Genomic DNA, 25,309 nt, shown 5'->3' on the forward strand with positions numbered 1-25,309 from the left:
TCAGTAGCATGGAACGTTGCTACTTTTTAGGTTTTTCCTAGGTACTAGTGACCTGGATTGGCCATCGTGAGGATGAGCTACTGGGCTAGATGGACCATTAGTCTGACCCAGTAAGGCTATTCTTATGTACTTAGTGACGTCCACAATGTCCTCAACAGGGGTGGAATGGTATTGCTAGTCTCCTTCAACTTATCCTCAGCATTCAGCTTAGTGGACCAATGCTTCTACTTGACAGACTTGCAGACATTGGTCATTCTGGTTCTCTTCTCAGTTGGTTCTCCTTTTTCTTGACTTACTGTTTCTATTCTGTTATACTTCCCCTCAAATTCCTCTCCAGTCCATATACTATCTTGGGGTATACCAGGGCTCTGTTCTTGTACCTCTTAAAAAATATTTTCTTTAGCAGTGTGTGGTGGACAGGCGGCGGGTGGAGGAAGATGGAGAGGCCAGACCCACACAGGCATGTGGAGGGAGAAAATGAAAGATGCCTAAATACTTGAGGTAAGGCAGAGGAGGAGCGATGCAGAATTTGGATGGGAAGCAGAGGGAAAAGAGAAGGCAGATGCTTGACTGGGGGGGAGGGAATCAAAGAGAAAATAGAGACTGGACCAAGGAAGAGAAGAGAGATGCCAGACCTTGAGGGAGGAATGATGGGTGGGTGGGGTATAGGAGGAAGGGAAAATAGAAACTAGGCAAGGGGAGGAAGAGAGACATAAAAGAAATGGGTGTGGAGGGACAAGGACACAAGAGATGTCAGCTGTAGAGAGAGCATAGGGATACAGGGGGTTGCTGGACAGAGTAAGGGACATAAAGAAAAGATACTGAACAAGGGGAAAAGATAAGAAACGGAAGACAGAGGAAAGACACTGTGCAGGATGCATAGGGTGACACACAAAAAAAGGACTGCTGGACAGAGCGAGAAGAAATGGCAAAAGGATAGAAAACTTTGGAAAGAGTTAAGAAAAAAAACCCCAGAAAAAGAGGAGACACTAGAACCAAAGCAATGCTAAGATAATAAAATTAGAAAACAAATATTTTTTTCTGAATTTATTATGTCAGCTTTAGGAAATGTGCATTCCCCTCCAATCCACATTATCTTGGGAGTGATGGTGCTTTTATTAAAATATTTTTAAACCACATCATCTAATATTTTGAGCGGTATTATAGGGGTCCTTCTCAATTTTTCCACCCATGCATAAATCAATATTGAACCTATGATCTTTGAATTGGAAGGCAGATGTCTTCCAGGAAGAGCTTCTCTGCCTAAATCTCATTTGACATCTTAAGACGATTCTTTTGTTGGGCAAAAAGGCGTTCCATTCCACCAAAATTTCAGTTTTGAAAAGGATCAAAAGTGCTATTAGGCTTCTGTTCTGCAGCAGTGTGTAAGACTGAGATAAATTCAACTAATAAATTTGAATCAGTCAGTTTTTAAATTATTTTTATCATAATCTAGGGAAAGTCACGCCCCTATTTGAATCAATCAATCTCTAACCATCAGCAAATACATTTTGCATCTGATCAAGCATAATGCAAACCAGTAATTTATATTCTTATTGGTTCTAGCCAAAAGATGGCCATATTATAAAGAAATTCTGAGTTGGGAATTGCTTTATCCTGCTTCTGTCTCTCCTCTTTTCCTTTGAATTTAGTAGAGATATTTTCTGTAATAGATAGTCATTTACATTCAGGCAAAGTAGATGTTTCTATCCTTGATGGGCTTTTAGTCTGTTTGTACCTGAAACAATAGAGGATTAAGTGATGTGTCCATGGTCACAAGGAACCACAGTGGGATTTGAATGCTGGTGGCTCTGCTTCAACCATTAGACTACTTTCACCTTGCAATTTGTCCTTGCTATTTTGGGTTTCAACCAAGACTAGATGTGGCTTCATCAGCTTTTAGTTGCAACTCCCAGAAGATTTTCCATGTGTTTATATCCCTTCACCAGCTGCAGACCATTCATTAGGGCTCTCTCTGGAACTCTGTACATGAGCCCGATACCTGACCACTAGGGGCTCCTTTTACGAAGGCGCGGTAGCAGGTTAACGCACGTAATACTGTGCGCTAAACTGCTGGCCGCGCTAGCCGCTACCGCCTCCTCTTGAGCAGGCAGTAGTTTTTAGGCTAGTGCGGGGGTTAGCGCGTGATGAGTAGTTGCGAGCACTGAAGCCGCTAAAGTGGCTTCGTAAAAGGAGCCCTAGGTTTCACCAATGTAATAGTTATGATGCCCATGGCAAGGAGTTGTGAATTCTGCCACTTAAGCATCCACAATGCTGTGATTTACTGTACTTTTTTTGCAAAGAATATTTGAAAATAATTTTCAACATTCATATGTATGTTTCAGATCATTTCATATCAGACAAGTTAAAATAATTCTCAAGTATGCATCTTTAAAATAATTAGAAAAATATGTTTATTTTTTCATTATAAAGATATACATTTCTACAGCTAAAGGTAATGCCTTCCATATATGGTAATCAAGCCTACAAAAACATTTAATATAACTTAATATTTTATTAATTTTTTACCATAACATGGAGGTTGATTTTCAAAGTGATTTGCATGAATAATAAAGGCATCTCTCTTTCATTAACCTCTAATACATCTAGTTCTAGCCACAGATATGTTTAGATCAAAGAAGAAAAAGTACACACACAGATGCATTTTCACATTTTTGTGCATACATTTCAGCAAAAATTTAGCCACCAAAAAATAAAGTGGTTGTTTTAATAATAGTCCTGGTGCTACTGAGGAATGTATATAGCGATTTGGTTTGTTGGGGGATTCTAAAATGGCAGTCAGGTAAAATAAATAATATTATTGCAACACAAAAAAAAATAAAAATAAAATAATAGTAATGCAATTCTAAATGACAATGCCTATAATTTAGCAAATATGACAGCATTTTCCAGGAATACACTTTCTGAGACCCCTAAAAGATTTCATTTTACATTATCAGATTCACATATACATTATTGCTATATTTAAGCCAAAAACACAGGTAAAATGCTTGTTTTAAAAAGCTACCTTAATGAAAACTGACTGAGGACTGAAAACCTTATATAAAGGCCTAGTTCCCTGAGGCTCTTTTCCCATTCTTTGTCAATGAGATTAAAAAAATTTAGTTAGTGCATGATAAGCTTTAACAACAGGTCCCCTTAGTGAATTAGAGGGGCATAAACGAAAGGAACGTCCAAGTCCATTTTCGTCCAAGTCGCAAGTCGTAAAAAAGTAAAAAATTGATCGACACATTTTCAAAAAATACGTCCAAATTGTTTTTCATTTTGAAAATCGTCTAACTATACGTCCTGCTGATCTGATTGTCCAAGCTGCTAAATCGTCCATCTTTATACCACATTTTTGTCCAACTTTTCGTCCAAGTCAAAAACACCTAGAACAAGCTCTGAACACCCAGACATGCCACCTAAAGAGTGGGGTACCTTACAGGGCACTGCTGTGAACGTCACAAAAAGGGTGCCATGTCATCATCCCACTACAGCTCCCTTATAGGTCATGGTGAGCTCCCCCAAACCACCTCTAGAATCCCCTAGACCCACTTATCTACCACCCCAATAGCCCTTATGGCTGCAGGAGCCACTTATATGCCAGTACAAAAGGGTTTTGGGGGTGTATAGGGGAGTGCACATGTTTCAGTATCAATGCAGTGATTACAGAGGCTTATGGGTATGGGGCCTCCCCTCCATGGGTCCCTAACCCACCCCAAAACGGCTTAAGATACCTCTGTGCAGGTCGACTAGGCTTTCCTAAGCTGGGCTGCCAGGTGATGATGGTCTGGAAGCTGAATTTTAAAGGTGTGATTATGATTTTTATGGGGATGGGGGGGTTGGTGATCACTGGGGTAGTGTGTGGGGGGGTCTGTATTATGTGTTTATCTGGTGACTTTAGGTGGGTTTTTGTGACTTAGACTATGGTTTAAATGATCTAAGTCAGTGTTTTTCAACCTTTTTACACCCGTGAACTGGCAGAAATAAAAGAATTATTTTGTGGGCCGGCACACAACTAGGACTAAAATTTACAAACCCCGTTTCCGCCCCATCTCCGCGAGCTCGGTCAACTAAGTAACTATAGAAAAATAGACAAATATAGTGCAAAATATAGACAGCAGATATAAATTCTCAAAACTGACACGTTTTGATCACTAAATTGAAAATAAAATCATTTTTCTTACATTTGCTGTCTGGTGATTTCATGAGTTTCTGGTTGTGTTTCCTTCTGTCTGTGTATCCTTTCATTTCTTTCTTTCTGCACTCAGGCCCAACAATTGTCCCTTTCTATTCTCTCCCTCTTTCCTTCCCATGTCTTTAGTGCCCCCAGTGCTTCCTTCCCAAGTCCTTAGTGCCCCTTCCTATGTCTTTAGTGCCCCCAGTGCCTCCTTCCCATGCCTTTAGTGCCCCCAGTGCCTCCTTCCCATGCCTTTAGTGCCCCCAGTGCCTCCTTCCCATGTCCTTAGTGCCCCCAGTGCTTCCTTCCCATGCCCTTAGTGCCCCCAGTTCCTCCTTCCCATGCTTTTAGTGCCCCCAGTGCCTCCTTCCCATATCATTAGTGCCCCTTCCTGTCTTTAGTGCCCCCACTTCCTCCTTCCTATGTCCCTCTCACTGCCTTCCACACTTTGTTCCACCCCCACCCCCGAAGCCAGCCTGTCTGCCTGTCTACCTCTCTCCCTCCCTGGCCAAACCAGCCTGCTTGCCTGACTACCTCCTTTCCTCCTTGCCGGCAAAAAAAAAGTCTCCCTCCTTGCTTTCCCCTGCTCTTACCGCCCTGCTACTGCTAAACCTGACAGGAAATCTTCTTTCCGACGTCAATTCTGACATCAGAGAGGACGTTCTGGGCCAGCCAGGCAGCGATTGGCTGGCCCAGAACGTCCTCTCTGACGTCAGAATTGACGTTGGAAATAAGATTTCCTGTCGGGTTTAGCAACAGCAGCAGCAATCTTGCTGGCCCTCAGTGGACCCGCAGAAATTTCTTGCGGACCGACACCGGTCCGCGGACTGGCAGTTGAAGAACAGTGATCTAAATCACAACGTCAAGTGCCGTCGATCCTGTGCTGTATAACTTTTGGTTATACATGCAGTACGACTAAGTCTAAGCCAGCCCACATCCTGCCCAACTCCCGCCCTCGACACTCCTCCTGAAATGCCCTGTTTCACTATGGTTGTTCAGCGGCACTATGAAGGCCTAGGTTGTTTAGAAATACGTCCAAATACGTCCCGTTTTTATTATCGGCACTTGGATGACAATGCCGACTTAGGCCGGTTTTTGGACGTTTTTCTCTTTCGATTATGAGCCCCTTAGAGTATTCCTAAATTAGGGGCCTATTGATGAAATTATCCTCTCAAAAAATACAAAAAATATTACAAAAAGTAACACACCAGTCTATTCACTCACTTTTATAGCAAAGATGAACTTGCCCCCTCTATTGATTTTATCATTCTATCACAGCACAAACTTAGGGCCCCTTTTACAAAACCGCAATAGGAAGTCCGTCATGGCAAATGCACCGAAACCCATAGGAATTGAATGAGCTTTGGTGCATTTGCTGCAGCAGACTCACTACCACAGCTTTGTAAAAGGGGCTCTTAGTTAATATGTTTTTCTATACTCCCTCATTCACACAGTTCTTATATCTATCAAAGCACTATCTGGGCTTTTTTAAAACATTTTTTGTTAGGAACAAGTTTTAGGATGTGGTCTCAGCATAAAGAACTTTGAGTACTTCAATCAGAAACTGAATCCCTTACTGGAACATTGCCTTCCCACACTCTTATCTCTATATACTAAAGCAGGGGTGGGCAACCTGTAGCCTGCCGTTGAATTTTATTCGGTCCCCAAAACTATGGGGAAATCATTAACCAGGGCTTGGTGATTTTAAATACTGTTTTTCAATTATTATCAGCATAGACACACTAGTGGATTATCATTTTTAGTTTAAATTTTAAATTATTTATTACAGGTGGCCTAAAGAGCTCTGGGCATTTCTGGTTCTGACATTATATACAAACAACAGGCTACGACCACCAGAAACCAAACAAGAAACAAACCACCTCTCTTATCTCAATAGATGGCCAAGCTCCCTACTAACCAGAAAAGAGACACCCATACCAGAACCCATAATATCAAGATTATAACACCAGAAATAGTCAATCTTCTCTCCAAACTATTTGCCATAATCATACGCCTACACAAACCAAGTTATCTGTGTCATCAACCCAAATGAAATAATGTAATCCCTGGATATAGCCCGGATCTTCTAAATTGTAAATCGCATTTAACTCCTTCTGGGGCATATTAGCAATCCATAAATAATAAATAGTGACATTCATACAGCCATGTGTGAATAAAGGTTTATTTAACCAGCCACTTAAAATCTGAGTGGCCTTTGGTGCAAGAAAGTACAAAACATTTTGGAGGTAATTTTATAACAAGGGGCATACTTTAAGCAGTAAAGTACATACTCATTTGGCAGTATATTAGTCAATGTATTTATATGCATTAATGATCCCTAATAAAATACTGAGCAGTGTAAAAGTTGACCTGTTAACATAATGGCATGTATTTTGATAATCAGTGTACACAAAGGATTGAGTTTAGATGGAAGCATGGGCAGAGTTCAAACGTACACACGTAGGGCCAAATTCTATACATGGCACTTAAGTTAGAAGCTGCTAGGTGCTTACATTGAGGACTCCTAGTGATGCCCAACAAAAAAACCACGTGCAACTCAAATTGTGTTAATTAGCTTAAATGGTGAGGTATATATTTATTTATACAATTTTCTATACTGTCCTCCCAGGGGAGCTCAGAATGGTTTACTTGAATTTAATTCAGGTACTCAAAGCATTTTTTCCTGTCTGTCCTGGTGGACTCACAATCTATCTAATGTACCTGGGGCAATGGGGGACTAAGTGATTTGCCCAGGGTCACAAGGAGCAGTGTGGGTTTGAACCCACAACCTCAGGGTGCCGAGGCTGTAGCTTTAACCACTGTGCCACATTCTCCCATGCCACTGAAGTTATTTGAAAAATTATTTTTTAAAGTAATCAATTAGACACCACTGCTGATTGAGAACCGAACGGAGCAGCACCTTCAATTTAGGCACCGTTTATAGAATCTGGCCCTTATATTATAAAATACTAGCTTCTGCATGTACGCAGGACAAACACAATATGTTATAATTAGTCTAGTGCATGCAGACTTCTTTTGCTAATCTTAATGCTTATGACATGGATATAGTATAGGTAGGCGATACTGCTTTCTTCAGAAATGCACAAATATTGTAAGTACAGCGCATAGGCATGTTACAACAAATAATAAAAACACAGCATACAACACAGGCTTCTACAGGTAAGTGTGTCAAATATCTAATGATATCCAAATGCAAATAATTAACACCTGTCCAGTCTTATGCTTTAAATGAAAACTGCCCTCTGAACTAATATTAGATAATGTATACTACAGCTACAAACAATACACCTTTCATATAGCCACAAAACTAATAAGCAGTGCCTCTGCTGGGTCAGACCAGAGGTCCATCACGCCCAGCCGTCCGCTCACGCGGCGGCCCATCATGGCAGGTCATAGGAAAGCTGTGATTTTCTTAAGAAACATAGAAAGAAAGAAATGATTGTAATTAAAGACTATATATCCTATCCAGTCTGCTCATCAATACTATCTACTATCACTTCTCCCAAAGAAATCCCACATGCTTGTCCCTTGCTTTCAAATACCGTCTTTGTCTCTCCTAACTCCACTGGAAGGTTGTTCCATACATTCACTACCCTTTCACTAAAGAGGTAGTTCCTTAGTTTACTTCTGAGATGAGGTTCAATGTGGATAAGTGTAAAGTGATGCATGTAGGTAACAAAAATCTCATGCATAAATACAGGATGTCCAGGGTGGTACTTGGAGAGACCTCCCAGGAAAGAGACTTGGGAGTTATGATCGACAAGTCGATGAAGCCATCCACGCAATGTGCGGCGGCGGCGAAAAGGGCGAACAGAATGCTAGGAATGATAAAGAAGGGGATCACGAACAGATCGGAAAAGGTTATCATGCCACTGTACCGGGCCATGGTGCGCCCTCACCTGGAGCACTGCATCCAGCATTAGTCGCCGTACAAAAAGGACATGGTACTACTCGAAAGGGTCCAGAGAAGAATGACTAAAATGGTTAAGGGGCTGGAGGAGTTGCTGTACAATGAAAGATTCTCGAACAGAGGAGATCGAGAGGGGACATGACCGAAACATTCAAGGTACTGAAGGGAATAGACTTAGAAGATAATGACAGGTTGTTCACCCTCTCCAAAGTAGGGAGAACGAGAGGGCACTCTCTAAAATTGAAAGGAGATAGATTCCGTACGAACGTAAGGAAGTTCTTCTTCACCCAGAGAGTGGTAGAAAACTGGAACGCTCTTCCGGAGTCTGTCATAGGGGAAAACACCCTCCAGGATTTCAAGACAAAGTTAGACAAGTTCCTGCTGAACTGGAACGTGCTCAGTTAGGGCTAGTCTCAGGGCACTGATCTTTGATCAGAGGGCTGCCGTGCGAGCGGACTGCTGGGCACGATGGACCACCGGTCTGACACAGCGGTGGAAATTCTTATGTTCTTATCCCCTTTTAACTTCAACTTATGCTCTCTTGTGCATTTATGGCACAGAACATATCTCCTCTTGTATCTTCCTTCCAAAGTATATATATTGAGGTCTATGAGTCTGTCCCTGTATGGTTTGTGACAGAGACCACTGACCATTTCAGTAGCTGTCCTCTGGACCAACTCCTTCCAGTTTATATCTTTTTGTAAGTGCAACCTCCAGGGAATTGTATATGGATAGTGTTGGCCATTTCAAAAGCATCATTGTCTTATGAATCTCTCAGGAAACAGCAGAGCTATCATGACTAGAGTAGAAGCCCCTATTTTAAAGGCACAGCTGAACATACATGCATTCGACAACCATATCACTATGTCTACACACAAGTTTGACATGTTTTTGTTCCTTTGACTGGCCTAAATTCTGCAAAAAATATTATACACAAAGCAGCTGTTCTCCTCACCTCCCAGGATAGGGATTAATTTTATGGGTAGAACTTACAACAATGCAATGTACAATACAGTTATACAGTATATAAAACATTGCCAAATAAAAAAACCTTAGGCAGTCAGCATTGGTTCAGCTGCATACATTTTTTTAAATACTGTAATATGGCCATGTAAATATGATCCTGTAAACCCTTTGGGGCAAAATGACAGGTTAGAAATATTTAAATTTAAAATTACATAAGGCAACTTCTGCATGTAAAAAGTGTTTTATGCACATAATATAAAATTATCCAGATTTATTCATGTAAACCTATGTTTATGCACCCTGAAAGTAGTATTTGCCCTCATGCACCTATTTTATAAAATAAGCGAATAAGTATATTTAAAATGCAAACTTTTTCTGCACCTAAAAGCACATCTAACTTTGTGCAGGAGCTTTCTGTGGGGGCATTATATTATAAAGGCAAGTATGAACACAGAGGATAATTCTATAATTGGGCCCTTCCATTTGGGTGCCCCAAAGCTTTGCCATAGGAGCCTATTCTATTTATGAAACCCAGGCGCCTAGGTTCTGCTAGGGCAGTGTCTCTAAAACTGTGTGCCACAGCACAGTGGTGTGCCATGAAGAGATTCCAGGTGTGCTACGAGAGATTCCAAAATTTTATTTTATTTTCCATCTCTCCCTCCATTTATCCCTTCCATCTCTCCCTCCATCCCCACCCCAATTGATCTGCTACCCATCTTATTCCCTCCACTCTCCCCATAGTCTGGAAACTCTATCTTCCCCAGTTCCTTTCAGCATCTGTTCCTCCACACCCCACCTTCCCCAGTTCCCTTTAGCGTCTGTTCCTCTCTACCTCACTTTCCCCAGTTCCCTTCAGCGTCTGTTCCTCCCTACCCCCCACCTTCATTTCCCTTCAGCATCTGTTCCTCCCCACCCCCCCCAGTTCCCTTCAGCGTCTGTTCCTCCGCACCCCACCTTCCCCAGTTCCCTTCAGCGTCTATTCCTCCCTACCCCACCTTCCCCAGTTCCCTTCAGCGTCTGTTCCTCCCTACCCCACCTTCCCCAGTTCCCTTCAGCGTTTGTTCCTCTCTACCTCACCTTCCCCAGTTCCCTTCAGTGTCTGTTCCTCCCTACCCCCACCTTCCCCAGTTCCCTTCAGCGTCTGTTCCTCCCTACCCCCACCTTCCCCGGTTCCCTTCAGCATCTGTTCCTCCGCACCCTACCTTTCCCAATTTCCTCCAGCGTCTGGTCCTCTCCTCTCCATCTTCCTTCAGCGTCTGTTCTTCTCCACCCCACCTTTACTCCCTTTGTCCCTCCCTCCCCTTACCTTCGCGGCAGGTAATTTGTAAATTTGCTTCCCAGCTGGGGAATTGAAGTTGCGTGTGGCTGCAGGAAAGGTCGTCTCTGATGCAACTTCCGGTGGCTTCAGAGATGACCTTTACGGTAGCCACACACGATTTCAATGCCCCTGCTACTTGTAGGAAGCAAATTTAGAGAAATTGCCTGCCGCGAAGGTAAGGAGCAGGGAAGGAGATGCTCAGGTGGTGGCGGCGATCGGGAGGAAGCAATCATGAGGGATGGAGGGAGATGCTTGGACGGTGGCTATCAGTATGGAGGGGGGGATAGCAATCTGTGACCGCACACATTCCCTCCCTTAACTGCAAAGACAAGGCCATTCACCGCTCCACGGGGCAGTGAATGGCCTTGTCCCCATAGCCGTGGTGAACACTGTTTCCCCCACCCATTTTGGCAGGTTAACTGCAGTCACCTACGGCTGACCGCAGGTAACAGCCACCGTGTCATTCTCTACTCCAAATGAGATCTCTCTATACCTATACAGAGATACTATCATCTCTTTTCCCTGATGGATGTTCTACACAACCAAACATTCTTCTGTTTTTTGCTATTGCCTCATTTATCTGTATAGCTATCTTAAGATCATTAGATAAGATCACTGCCTTAGCCCATTCTTCATTTGGGTATAGAAGAACCCCCTACATTGTATTGCTCGACTGGCTCTTTATAGCCCAAATATATGACCCTGCAATATTTTAATATTAAATCTATGCCAAACTCTAGACCATTTCTCAGACTTTACTAGATCCCTCCTAATGTTTGGTTGTTTACCTTGTTGCAAATTTAGGACTATATTCACTAAGTCCACCGATTGTGTTTGCGATTGTGTACCGACCCAATTTACTAACCTCGTGGCCGATCAACCTCCGATCCGATCCACTAAAGGGAAGAAGGAACACCCACTGGGCTGGCTGATCCAAAAAGAAGCGACTGCTGAGGACCAGTTGCTCACATCCTTGCTGACTGTCCTGCTCTTTGCTGTCCTCAAATCCCAGCCCTGCAGCCCAAACCATACTTTCCCCAATCGCCCTGCTCTTTGCCTCCCTGACTCTCCTGCCTCCCCGACTCTCCTGGCTCACATTGCCGCCTCGACTCTCCTACTCTTTGTTGCCCTTCCCTGCAGTGCAAGCCCATGGTTTTAACCCGTGGGGTTAAAGCAGGGCTACACTATGGTGTGTTCTGTTCAAGAACAAACCACAGGCTCGCAAGCTGTGTCTGAAGATGTGGCAAACTCGACTTGTATTATTTATGGAAGTAAATAACCAGGGCCCCGTGACTGACAGTTGCCATAATCAAGTCTTCACAGCCTCTTCTGTAGCACAAATACAATTTAGCAGAAGCGCTTCTGCTTCACTACCTCAATCCACAAGATGCTACATTTTCAATAGGAGAGAGGAGTTTTTGGGGCGATCCGTGTGCGAATGCATGCGCAGACCATCTATAGGCAAAGAAGATGGTCTGCGCATGCATTGGGATCGTTCTTCAGTGATCTGTGTGGTCGGTGTGGGGGATGCCTCTGATTGCCCCCCATTTGCATGAGGACGCGTTGTGGATCAGTCACCCGGCCACGGATTGGATCGGATCACCCACAGAGCAGTAAGGTTAGTGAATCTAGCCCTTAGTCATCTACAAAAAGGCAGGGCAACCCTTTCCCAACAACCCATCCCACCCCACAATGTCGCTTACAAAAATATTAACAGAACCAAATCAAAGAACAATCCTTGCAACATGCTACTGAAAATGCCTGTGTTCTTAAAGTAAACTCCATTTTAGTACACTCCTTTGTTAATTCACTCTCAAGCAGCTTCAAACCCAGCGAGTCATTTCTGGGTCCATATGTACTTTTATTTTGGAAATCCTGCAAAGTCTATCGAGTGGAAAGCAAATGCAAACTTTTCACCAGTATGGACAGTTACACAATTACCACCATAACCCACAATCACATCAAAGTGTTCAAAAGTGCAAAAACTCCATACATCTTCACTCAAAAAAAAATCTTCTTCCTTCACATAATTATGGAGCATCAGAAAAATCTTTGTGAAAACAAAAAAAAAATAATAATTGCAAATTAATAACAATGTAGAGCAGAAGTGCAAATCACGATGATGTCTGTGCTTCCTACTGGTGCTCCATCATTCCATAGAATGATTTCTCAGTTTGTCTGTCAGTTCCTTTCTCATTTCTATGTGTTTTTTCAAGTTTTGCACCTCATGGGGAAGGTTTGCATCCCAGACAGAAAGAAATGACTTTACACCTGAATGCACAAATGAGAATTATATGAACACAAAGAGAGACAATGAGTTATATGTCACTAGGAAAAAATGAGTATGTTTCAGAACAGTGATGGAGAACCACCTCCTCAAATTTCCAATCAAGAATGGACATAACTGTGCAAATTACAATTATTTTCCATTTCCAGACTTGTACATTAGGATTTATTATCCAGTCTGCTTGGACATGATTTTGCTTCAATAACCTATGTCAAGTGCATTTCAGCAAACAGCAGAGCAATATTTGCATTCAGGTTCATGCTTTAAACTATGAACATGAAGCAGACATGAACGGTACTTAAAACTAAGTAAAAAATCTTCTCTCTCTAGCTCAGGGGTGCCCAACACGTCGATCGCGATCGACCAGTAGCTCAGGAAGGCAACGCGAGTCGATTGCGGAGCCCATCCCGGGCTCCGTGATAGACTCGTGTTGCCGTCCTGATCTACCGGGCCGATCAGCCTTCCTCTCCGGTGTTCTCTCTAGGGCCTTTTAGCTGGGCGGTCCGCCCAGCTGTCATCTCTTGCTGCTGCCGCCGCTGCTGAACATTAAAAAAAAAACCAAAAAAAAAACGGCTTGGAGATTTCAGCCCGAAGCGAACTTATGCTCCGTGGCTCTAACGTGTGCGTGCCGGCTTCCCTTCTCTTCCCTCAGAAACCGGAAGTTATGTCGGGGGTGGGGGGAGAAGGGAAGCTGGCACGCACATGTTGAGAGCCCTGAAGCAAGCGTTCGCTACGGGCTAAGGCGGGAGACAGGTTAATGAAGCATTTCCTCTTCTTGCTGCCGGGTCCTGCCTACTTTCTGTTTCCGCGAAGGCAGGACCCGGCAGCATTTCCCCCAACAGCTCGATCGCGATGCTGGTCGGCCGAAGCAATTTTATTGTTGGTAGATCATTTAGACTTGGTCATTTTAATAGTAGCTCGCAAACTCAAAAAGTGTGGGCACCCCTGCTCTAGCTGAATATATATTGGAAGTGCGCAGCCCAAGAATTTTCATGTCATGTTGTTTCTAGGAATTTTCATTCTGTTCAAGTTTTTACCCCCATTTTTCCTTAGGGGAGCAATATTGTAAAAGAATGCGTGCTCTTTCAAAAAAAGAGCACCCTCTATTGAAAAAAACAAACACTATTTGCAAAGACAGCACACTATCTGTAAAGAGGGAACACTCTTTCCAAAAGCACGAGCTCTCTTTACAATAGTTTACACGCTTTCAAAAACGTGTGAACTCTTTTGAAAGAATGTGCACCATTAAAGACTTAAAACCCCCACCCCCCACCATTTTTTTCAGTGTCGTTTAGGGGGAAAGATCAACTAGAAATGACATTTCCCACATCATTTCAAATGAATGCACATCCATAAAATATGTAGCAATGGACACAAAAGAAAAATCTAAACACTTTTAATGTAAAGTGATTCAGATTTTTCCCATAGGGAAATGAATTGACTGGGTCAGATCACCAAAACTTTGTTTTGGCAATACCTTGTTCATGGTGTTTCAGTCTCCCAACCTAACCCTCATCATTTTACTGATGGCAATCCTCTCACTTACAAAATTCAGTCAGCAGTGCTGTTAATGTCTGCCACTGATGTTAAACCGGGATATACAATGTAGACATTGAATATCTGGGTTTTCTTTAAGCTGGTTAGAGCATGCATGGTTAACTCGGCCACTCATTAGCACATAAATATAGGACAGTTATTGTTGTGATCCTTTTATGTACTATCACTGGCCAGTAGCTCTGAATATCAGGAGCTAACTGTCCCTGAAAAGCCCCTGACATAGTCAGCTTCCATTTTGGCAATAACCAGTTAAGTGCCTCTGAAAATGACCAGATAGCCATTGACAAGTAAGTTAACCAGTTGGTGGCCGTTCTTGGCCAGTTAACTCATTTTGAATATCAGCCAGTCTGTTTTCTGAATGAGAGTAGGGACAGAGAGGCATTGCGATATTGACAGGGAGAGAGAAAAGAAGAAAATGATGAGGAAAATGTATCTTCCCCTAACCCCCACAAATTTGGAGGAGGAAGTGCATATCAAAATGTTTTCTTGAGGGATTGCTGTTCTAGTTTGATATTTACATGCCATCCCCTATAGACAGAAAATGCTCGGCCCCTAACCCCCACAAATATGGAGGGGGAATTGCATATCAAAATGTTTTCTTGAGGGATTGCTGTTCTAGTTTGATATTTACATGCCATCCCCTATAGACAGAAAATGCTCAGCCCCTAACCCCCACAAATATGTAGGGGGAAGTGCATATCAAAATGTTTTCTTGAGGGATTGCTGTTCTAGTTTGATATTTACATGCCATCCCCTATAGACAGAAAATGCTCGGCCCCTAACCCCCACAAATTTGGAGGGGGAAGTGCATATCAAAATGTTTTCTTGAGGGATTGCTGTTCTAGTTTGATATTTACATGCCATCCCCTATAGACAGACAAAAACAGGGACCATTTTAGACTTTTCACAAGGTGTCCTGTTATAAAAATTATCTTCCCCATCCAATATCTACAGAGAAGATAGCTACAGGAGTTTGTGTTTCAAAATGAATAACTTGGTACATATATAAGTTTCTGCCCAGAGCAGTGGCATAGTAACGGGGGTGCGGTCCACCCCAGGTGTGGTCTTCCTAAGGGCGTGGCATCCATTCTCCTCTCCGCCCCCCCCTCCGCTCCTCTCCTTGCCTTCCCCATGCCTTTTTTATTTCCCCAGCATGAGTTTGCTGCCCATGTCAGCATCAGGGCTCTGACGTCACTTCCGAGACCAGCACCTAGGAAATGATCTCAAATGGCAAGCCGACACCAATGTGTGCATGCTGCTCACACCAGAGAAGTTTAAAGGGTATGGGGAAAGGGAAAGGGGTGTGTATGCGCGGCAGGGACAGGCACCACCGCCCGGGCGCCACTCACCCTTACTACACCACTGGCCCAGAGGTATTTTTGCCTACCAAATACATGTGCACCAAGAAGAATTTTAGACCCTAAAGCAGTATTTTATGGCTAACATTACAGCCTTTACTACATGCAACCAAATGTTATCCTAATGAGATTCAGTATTTTTACCACTTGTTTTGTTGTAGCATCCCAAAATCAGCATAATGTTCTTGTTGCTTCCTTTATCTGAAATTAAAATATAAAATGGTGTCCATGATTTCAATTCAGTGAGGGGAAAAAAACCCCATACAAACAACAACTCAAAATAACAAAAAAAACAAAACAAACTTGTAGCCTCATTTTCAAAATTTGTAGATGGGGTGCAAAATCCATGAGCAGATTGATCACCTGCTTTCCTTTGGAAAAATGCCTATGAAAAACATGGCCACAGAGATTTGCACCTGCCTTTTCTAAGGATATTTTTTCCCCTTTAAAATAAACGCACATAGCTATGAGAAGACAAGACTGGGTGCAAGATTGCCTCCACAGATTCTGCATCCAAACCCAGCCACTTTTAACTGCATGGAGGATGGACAATATTCAGTCAGTACATTTACGTAGATTAATAGCTTCTGAAAATTGCCATGTAAGATGGTAATTCTTTAAAAGGTGCCTACTTTTCTTTGCAGAATACGTATTAGCATATTAGGTCAAATACATATTTATATTTTAAGCATAGGCACGTGCAACATCCACAGAATTGGTATAACTATATGTAAATCATAGTGTAATTGTGCACCCCATTCAAACTCTACCTATGTGAACACCTATCACCAAAGTACACATCACTGAAGGTTGACACACAAATTACTATTTTTTTTATTGATAATTTTTACTAATGTTACAAGTGACATAAAAGAAAAAGCAATACAGAATAATAATAAAAGAAGATACTAATCATCCTATCAAGCCCACATTATGAAGAGCATAGGAAAAAGAAGAAAGAAAGACATACACCCCCCTCCCCCAAACTCCCCCCCCAAACCCATAAAATAAATACACATTAGCAAGCAAATTATACTTAACCCAATAAACCTGTGAAGAGAGAAAGGGTAATCATTTCTGAAAATTCTCAGCCTTATTCAAAATAAATATTTCCAAATGGGTCCAAAAAGACACAGGACTCCGATCCCCATGTTACCAGGCAAAATTACTATTTTATCCACAGAAATGGTTTTTATAACTATTCTCTCTAGAACCACTGCTTTTATTTGGCCCTAAAAAATTAATTAAAATTGATGACCTCAAAATAGCAAGTGCAGTTGATATGATTAAAGAAATATCATACATAGAAAGTATTACAGTCTATCAGAGAGGCAAATTTTGGAAGATCCTAGATAGTTGCAAAACACATGACAACATTTACTTTGTAGTTACTCATATACTTTCTCTTTGTTAATTAGACAGCATTAAGATAATAATAATAATAACTTTATTTTTTCTATACCGCCATAATCTTGCGACTTCTAGGCAGTTCAATGTGAAGAGAGCTGTACAATCAGCGAATTACAGAGTACAAATTAGTAAGAAATATAATATTAATATGGTACAACATAATATTAACATGTTACAATGAAGAGGGCTGGACAGCCAGCGAATTTCAGAATACAATTAGTGAGAATACGCAGTATCAACATGTTGAGTAATAGTTTTAAAAGGGGGGAGTTATCTGACTAGGAAATAAATCTATTGAACAGAGTTGTTTTAATTTCTTTCCAAAAAGTGCGTAGGTCGACCTGGCTCTATCAATGAAATTGCCTAGCCAGGTTTGCTAAACGCCCATGTGCTTTGCATCTCCTGTTTCTACAGGTGACGGAGATAGGGGAATTTAGTGTTTCACAATTTGGAAAATGTCAAGAAGTACACATGCTGTTTTGCTTCTACGACCTAAACTGTCTCCTAGAAAGTCTCCTTTCCTAAACAGTTAAAAAGCACACGTGCTGTGGAAGCTTCTGTATACTTTTAGCTGAACTGAGGACCTATTTCAAAGAGGGCAATTTATCCACTGAGGAGTTAATTCTATAAGGTGCTGCCTAGATAAATGTTGATATTCTAGTCATGTACATGTGTACATGGATGCAAACACAGGTAAATGACCACTTTCTATAAGTAAAGCCTGATTTATACAGTACATGGAAAAGTCCTTTAGTAAAACTAGCCCCCTCTTTTACTAAGGTGCGCTATGCTTTTTAGCGTGCGGTAAATATTAGTGCACGCTAAACACGCACTAAATGCTAATGTGTGCATGTTATCCTATGGACGTGTTAACGGTTAGCGCACGTGTTGACTTAGTGTACGCTAAACGCACGTTAAAATGCTTAGTGCACCTTAGTAAAAGAGGGCCTATATGATGGAGTGTGCATATTTAAGTACAGCGGTACACACTTACACACAGAGCAGAGTTGCAATACATGTACGTATACCATCCTTTAAGTAGACATAAACGCACATGTTGATATCTGCCTGCTACAGAGGCTGGTTCTTGGTGCCTATTTTATAAAGGCACACTGGTATCTATGTTGCCCTTCATAAAACTGTCACCTTTTAGACTTCTCACAGACATATCCAGTTATCAGGCCCTAAATGGCTATTTACCTAGGTAAATGGCTTTGAAAACTATCCTGGATAATGTCAGTGCATTGCTAGTTCTAAAAAAGTGTCATTATTTTAAATATTTCAAACTTACCTAGTTGAGTGGACACTATACTTCTAACAGAATCACAAAAACTAAAAATGATTCGTATGGGATGTCGTGTTGATAGATCAATCAATAAAATGTGTCCTCCTCCAGTCCCTATCCACAGGGCTGTGTTTCTCTGTAATAAGATGGTTTTTACTCTTCCAGCATACATATTATCATGCACTGGCTGTTTTTTGCGTTTCACTAGTTCATCTCTAAAAATGAAAGAGATTTTTTTATATTACTATAGTTTACATATACATTTTAATTTATATTCTGCCATACCTCTCAGTTCTAGGCAGAGTACATAAAACAAGAAGCTAAAACAAAATCAGGAATTGCAGAATTAAAATATATTTAAATCTTTATTAAGTTTTCAAACTATCAACAAGTGCAACAGTACACAAATATATATAATATTCACAATAAGCACTTATAATCCATTAGTAATAAAACAAAAAGAATACCCTCCCCCTCCCTCAAACATTTCAAACAGGGAATAAAATCAAAGAAAAGAAATACCTCCTCTTCCTCCCACCCACCCTCCCTTAGATGTGCACAAGAACAACAGAAAATAAAGATAACAGACAACTATAACAACTCCACAAAAGATGTCAATGGACCCCAAACTAATTTGAATATCTTAGTATGTCCCAACATATCAGCATTCATTGTTTCATACTTATAACACAAGCATACATTTGCCCCCAAAAAGTAAAATTAAGGCAATCCCAATTCTTCCAATTATGAGTGACCATCTGCATGGCTATCCCGGTCATAATTAGGAAAGCCAACATTTATATCTATCCAATGGGGATTTGAGATGCAATACCATCCCACATATGACAACTTCATATGTCAGCAGAATCGATGACTCCAATATGGTGTTAATCTGTCCCCAAATTGATTTCCAAAAGTTGAATATCAAAGGACAAAAGAACAACAGATGATCCAATGTCCCTATGTCCAGATGACAGTGCCAGCATCTATTAGATTTAGAACTATCTAGTTTTTGTATACAACAGGGGTCCAAAAGCTTCTATATAACAAGAAAAACCATGTTTGTCTCAATTCATGGCCATTGAGAAACAGAAATATGCTGCTTTATCTCAATGCTCCAAATGTCTCTAAGGCTAGTTTTTAGTTTTTTAATCAAGAATTCAGATATTAATTTATACCACTGGGTGACCTGATGTCCTAGGAAATCTGTCTGGAAACACAGGACTTGCAAGCTATAATGATTTTTTTAGATTTCGCCAATCAGGGAACCCCTTCTGAATGGCTTGCTTCAACTGCAACCACTTATAATTTTGAGACTTTGAAATACCGAATGATTGTTGCAATCGTGAAAAATCAAGCATTTTCCCATTTGATAAAACATCATCTAGTGTACGTACACCTGCCTGCATCCAGTGTTTCCAGAAAATCCCAGATTCGCCAATTTGAATCTTGGAGTTTAATCATAAGGACTGATAAGTAGATTTCTCTATTGGAATCTTTGTTAAGATGTTAATAAATTTCACGGTTTCCCAGGTATCAAATAAAATACTATTGTCCTTAACATATCTAGGTAACTAGATACTCAACACATGAAACAATCTTAATGGGAACATAAGTTGTCACTCTAAGTACAACCAATCAGGAAGATGTTCCATGAGCTCAGGAAGGATCCAATACATTCCCTGACGCAGTATATAGGCCTGATGGTACCTATAAAAGTTTGGAAAATTTACCCCACCCGCCACAATTGTTTTTTGTAAAGATACTAAAGCAATTCAAGCAGTTTTACCCAGCCAAATAGATTTAGTGAGAATACTATTCAATTTCCTATAAAAGGACCCCTTAAAATAAACTGGCAACATACCCATTTGGTAGCAAACCATAGGCATAATCATCATCTTAACCGTTTGGCCTCTCTCCCACAAAGACAGATGTAATGGATTCCATTGCTCACACATTTCTGAGACCTTTAGCAATAAAGATTTTAAATTTACTTTCATCGTTTCTTCCAGGGTTTTTTGAATCCAAATGCCTAAATATTTTATCCCCTCTTCCTTTCAAAGAAAAGAGAATGTATCAAATAATCCTTCTGCACAATGTACGTTTAGCGGAAGAACCTCCGATTTACTCTAAATTATTTTATACCCCAAAAATTTACCAAATTGGTCAATCAATTCTAATAAATGCGGAATGGTAGATTCAGGATTCCTCAAATGAAGCAAAACATCATCTGCTTACGCAGAAACTTATATTCCTGACCTGCATAAGGAATACTCTGAATCTCCTTTGCCTGTTGAATAGTCAATAGGAAGGGTTCCAGTACAATGTCAAAAAGCAAAGGAGATAATGGACACCCTTGTCTAATTTCCCTCTCCAGACGAAAACGTTCTGAAAAAGTATTATTAATATATAAAAAAGGGAAACTATACAATCATTTGTATAAATCATTTGTATAAATCCGGAACCAATACCAAACCAATCCATTGCTTGATACATAAAGGTCCATTCCACACAGTCAAAGGCCTTCTCTGCATCCAAAGATACAGAGAAGGCCGGATCTTCCATGCCTTTTGTTAATTTTAACATGTGGAAAGCCAGTCTGGTGTTGTTTGAAGAATGTCTTTGAGCAACGAACCCGGTTTGGTGCATACCAATAACATAAGGGAGAACTTGGCCAAGTGTAAAGCCAATAACTTAGCCAGAAATTTTCTATCCTCATTAATCAAAGAGATAGGCCTGTAATTTGAAACCAACATGGGATCTCTATTTGGCTATGGCAAAACAATTGTTAAAGATTCTGCCATAGTACCTGTAATGCAACCTTTAGTTAGTTGAGCCTGATATAAATTTAAAAGATGAGGTAATAGGGTAACTTGAAATGATTTATAAAACTCTACAGTGAAACCATCACCACCTGGAGCGGATTCAACTCTAAGGGACTTCAATGCTGCTTGAAGTTCTTTCAGTGATATAGGCGCCTCAAAATTTCCTTTTATATGCTCGGGAACTTTTGGTCCCTTGATTAATTTTAAAAACTTTAACCCCTCAAGTTCTTTATTTGAATGAAGCTCAGAAGAATATAAAGTCTTATAAAAATTCAAAAATTGTCTTAAGATACTACCAATTTGAGACTGAGATTCACCATTCTCATCTTCCTGTTTTAGTTTTTTATTCATTTTTCATATAACAACAAGTGTATCACATAAATTTATACAATTTCATTGAGTACACACTTGATAATCCTTCATAGATCATTGTAAATACAACATATTATTATATAATACTGTACTATAATATTGAAAAAGCATATCATACTTAATAAGTATACCAACTATTACTCTAATTATAAACCCACCCCTCCCCTTCCTTTGAAAATTGCATACAATATGATAAGATATAATGATGAATTGTTTATATTATGATATGAATAAAATAAACCCACCCACACCCCTCTTATCCAATATCTTATTATGGGAAAATTGAATCATGCATTGCAAAAGTCTGTTAATGGTCCCCAAATCTTCTTAAACTTATCTATATATCCTCTTTGTGTTGCAAATGTACACTCCATTTTATATATATGGCATACTGAATTCCACCAAAAGTTATAATTTAACCTGTCATAGTTTTTCCAATTGTGTGTTATTTGTTGAACTGCGACTCCAGTTACTATAAATAAAAGTTTGTTGTTATTTAAAGAAATTTGACTCTGTGCTCTCATTGCTGTGCCAAATAGAATCGTATCATATGTCAAGGCTACCGGGTTATCCAACATCCTATTTATTTGAGGCGTTCATGAAATATAAAAAAACCCAAGAAGAGGAGAGCAGAAAGGACTACAGGGTGAAACTGAAAGAAGCCAAGAGAGAGATACGTTTGGCGAAGGCACAGGCGGAAGAACAAATGGCTAAAAATGTAAAAAAGGGAGATAAAAATTTTTTCAAATAGATTAGTGAAAGGAGGAAGATAAAAAATGGAATTGCTAGGCTAAAAGATGCTGGGAACAAATATGTGGAGAGTGATGAGGAGAAAGCAAATGTGCTAAACAAATACTTCTGTTCTGTGTTCACAGAAGAAAATCCTGGAGAAGGACCGAGATTGTCCGGCAAAGTTACACGAGAAAATGGAGTAGATTCTGCGCCGTTCATGGAGGAGGGTGTTTATGAGCAACTTGAAAAACTGAAGGTGGACAAAGCGATGGGACCAGACGGGATCCATCCCAGGATACTAAGGGAACTCAGAGAGGTTCTGACGAGTCCTATTAAAGACTTGTTCAACAAATCTCTGGAGACAGGAGTGATTCCTGGGGATTGGAGGAGAGCGGATGTGGTCCCTATTCATAAAAGTGGTCACAGGGATGAAGCAGGAAACTACAGGCCGGTGAGCCTCACTTCAGTTGTTGGAAAAATAATGGAAGTGTTGCTGAAAGAAAGGATAGTGTATTTCCTTGAATCTAATGGGTTACAGGATCCGAGGCAACATGGCTTTACAAAAGGTAAATCGTGCCAAACGAACCTGATTGAATTTTTTGATTGGGTGTCCAGAGAGCTGGATCAAGGACATATGCTAGATGTAATTTACTTGGATTTCAGCAAAGCCTTTGATACAGTTCCTCATAGGAGGCTGTTGAACAAACTTGAAGGGCTGAAGTTAGGACCCAAAGTGGTGAACTGGGACAGAAACTGGCTGTCGGACAGACGTCAGAGGGTGGTGGTTAATGGAAGTCGCTCGAAGGAAGGAAGGCGACTAGTGGAGTCCCTCAGGGTTCGGTGCTGGGGCCAATCCTGTTCAATATGTATGTAAGTGACATTGCTGAAGGGTTAGAAGGAAAAGTGTGCCTTTTTGCAGATGATACCAAGATTTGTAACAGAGTAGACACCGAAGAGGGAGTGGAAAATATGAAAAAGGATCTGCAAAAGTTAGAGGAATGGTCTAATGCCTGGCAACTAAAATTCAATGCAAAGAAATGCAGAGTAATGCATTTGGGGATTAATAATAGGAAGGAACCGTATATGCTGGGAGGAGAGAAGCTGATATGCACGGATGGGGAGAGGGACCTTGGGGTGATAGTGTCCGAAGATCTAAAGGCGAAAAAACAGTGTGACAAGGCAGTGGCTGCTGCCAGAAGGATTCTGGGCTGTATAAAGAGAGGCGTAGTCAGTAGAAGGAAGAAGGTGTTGATGCCCCTGTACAGGTCATTGGTGAGGCCCCTCTTGGAGTATTGTGTTCAGTTTTGGAGACCGTTTCTGGCGAAAGACGTAAGAAGACTTGAGGCGGTCCAGAGGAGGGCGACGAAAATGATAGGAGGCTTGCGCCAGAAGACGTATGAGGAGAGACTGGAAGCCCTGAATATGTATACCCTAGAGGAAAGGAGAGACAGGGGAGATATGATTCAGACGTTCAAATACTTAAAGGGTATTAACGTAGAACAAAATCTTTTCCAGAGAAAGGAAAATGGTAAAACCAGAGGACATAATTTGAGGTTGAGGGGTGGTAGATTCAGGGGCAATGTTAGGAAATTCTACTTTACGGAGAGGGTGGTGGATGCCTGGAATGCGCTCCCGAGAGAGGTGGTGGAGAGTAAAACTATGACTGAGTTCAAAGAAGCGTGGGATGAACACAGAAGATTTAGAATCAGAAAATAATATTAAAGATTGAACTAGGCCAGTTACTGGGCAGACTTGTACGGTATGTGTCTGTGCATGGCTGTTTGGAGGAGGATGGGCAGGGGAGGGCTTCAATGGCTGGGAGGGTGTAGATGGGCTGGAGTAAGTCTTAACAGAGATTTCGGCAGTTGGAACCCAAGCACAGTACCGGGTAAAGCTTTGGATTCTCGCCCAGAAATAGCTAAGAAGAAAAAAAAAAAAAAAATTTAAATTGAATCAGGTTGGGCAGACTGGATGGACCATTCGGGTCTTTATCTGCCGTCATCTACTATGTTACTATGTAAATTGATTTCCAAAATAATAATATAAATGGACAATAAAATAAAAGATGATCTAATGTCCCCGGCTCAAGATAACAGCGCCAGCATCTATTAGACTTAGAGCTATCAATTTTTTGTAAACGAACAGGGGTCCAAAAAGCTCTATGCAAAAGAAAAAAACATGTTTGTCTCATAGATGCTGAAATTGTACACCTTAACCTCCAAGACCAAAGTCGTGGCCATTGAGATGCATTAATCTGATGTTTAATCTTAATGCTCCAAATGTCTCTAAGACTATGTTTTAATTTTTTATTTACAAATCCAGATATTAATTTGTACCACAATGCGGCCTGGTGACCCATAGAATCCATCTGAAAACATAAGAATTCCAGGCTATGATAATTATTAAGATTTCTCCATTCAGGGAACCCCGCCTGAATGGCCTGCTTCAATTGCAACCACCTAAAATATTGCGATTTATTTAAACCAAATTTATTGCGATTTATTTAAACCATTCTCATCTTTACTTTTCTTTTTTTGCTTTGAGATAATTAGCTAATAATCTTCCTGCTTTATTCGAGTTCCCATAATATAAAATCTTTTTTAGGCAATTTTGAAGAAATTTCATTATATTTATATTTAGCTTTTAAGAGGGCCTGTAAAGTATGTTGTTCCCATTTCACTGCCAAATGTGGCTCCAATTCCTTAATATCTTGTTCTAAATTAGAAAATTCCATTTTAAGTTGTTTCATAGTGCCGAATATGAAATGATTTGCCCTTTCATTGTAGCTTTAAAGGCATCCCACAGTGTTTCTAATAAGATTTCTTCTGATGCATTGAATTGAAAATATTCCTTCATTTTTAATTGAAATTCTTCAACAAAATTTGTATCTGCAAGCAATGTATTATTGAACCTCCAAACAAGTCTACTACAATCTTGTTCTGACAGTTTAAATTCAATCCAAATTCCAGCATGATCTGACAAAATAATTGGGTCTATGCTAGCTTTCTTAACTTTCTGAGTTAATTTATCAGAGACAAAAATATAATCAATTCTTGAAAATGATTTATGCACGTGGGAGCAAAAA

The 25,309-nt window shown here is 40.6% G+C and overlaps 1 protein-coding gene across 1 annotated transcript in view; it reads right to left on the minus strand.

The window, feature by feature from the left end:
- Positions 1 to 10,197: 10,197 nt before the first annotated feature.
- The window catches only part of LRRK2 (leucine rich repeat kinase 2), a 253,679-nt gene continuing 238,567 nt past the window's right edge, over positions 10,198 to 25,309 (minus strand). Inside the window, 3 exon segments of the mRNA XM_033958543.1 lie at positions 10,198 to 12,669; positions 15,745 to 15,801; positions 18,302 to 18,510. Of these exon segments, the coding sequence (XP_033814434.1) occupies positions 12,548 to 12,669; positions 15,745 to 15,801; positions 18,302 to 18,510 (388 nt within the window). The 3' untranslated portion in view covers positions 10,198 to 12,547.

Source organism: Geotrypetes seraphini, chromosome 9 (assembly GCF_902459505.1).
Source record: "Geotrypetes seraphini chromosome 9, aGeoSer1.1, whole genome shotgun sequence".
Lineage (NCBI taxonomy): Eukaryota > Metazoa > Chordata > Amphibia > Gymnophiona > Dermophiidae > Geotrypetes > Geotrypetes seraphini.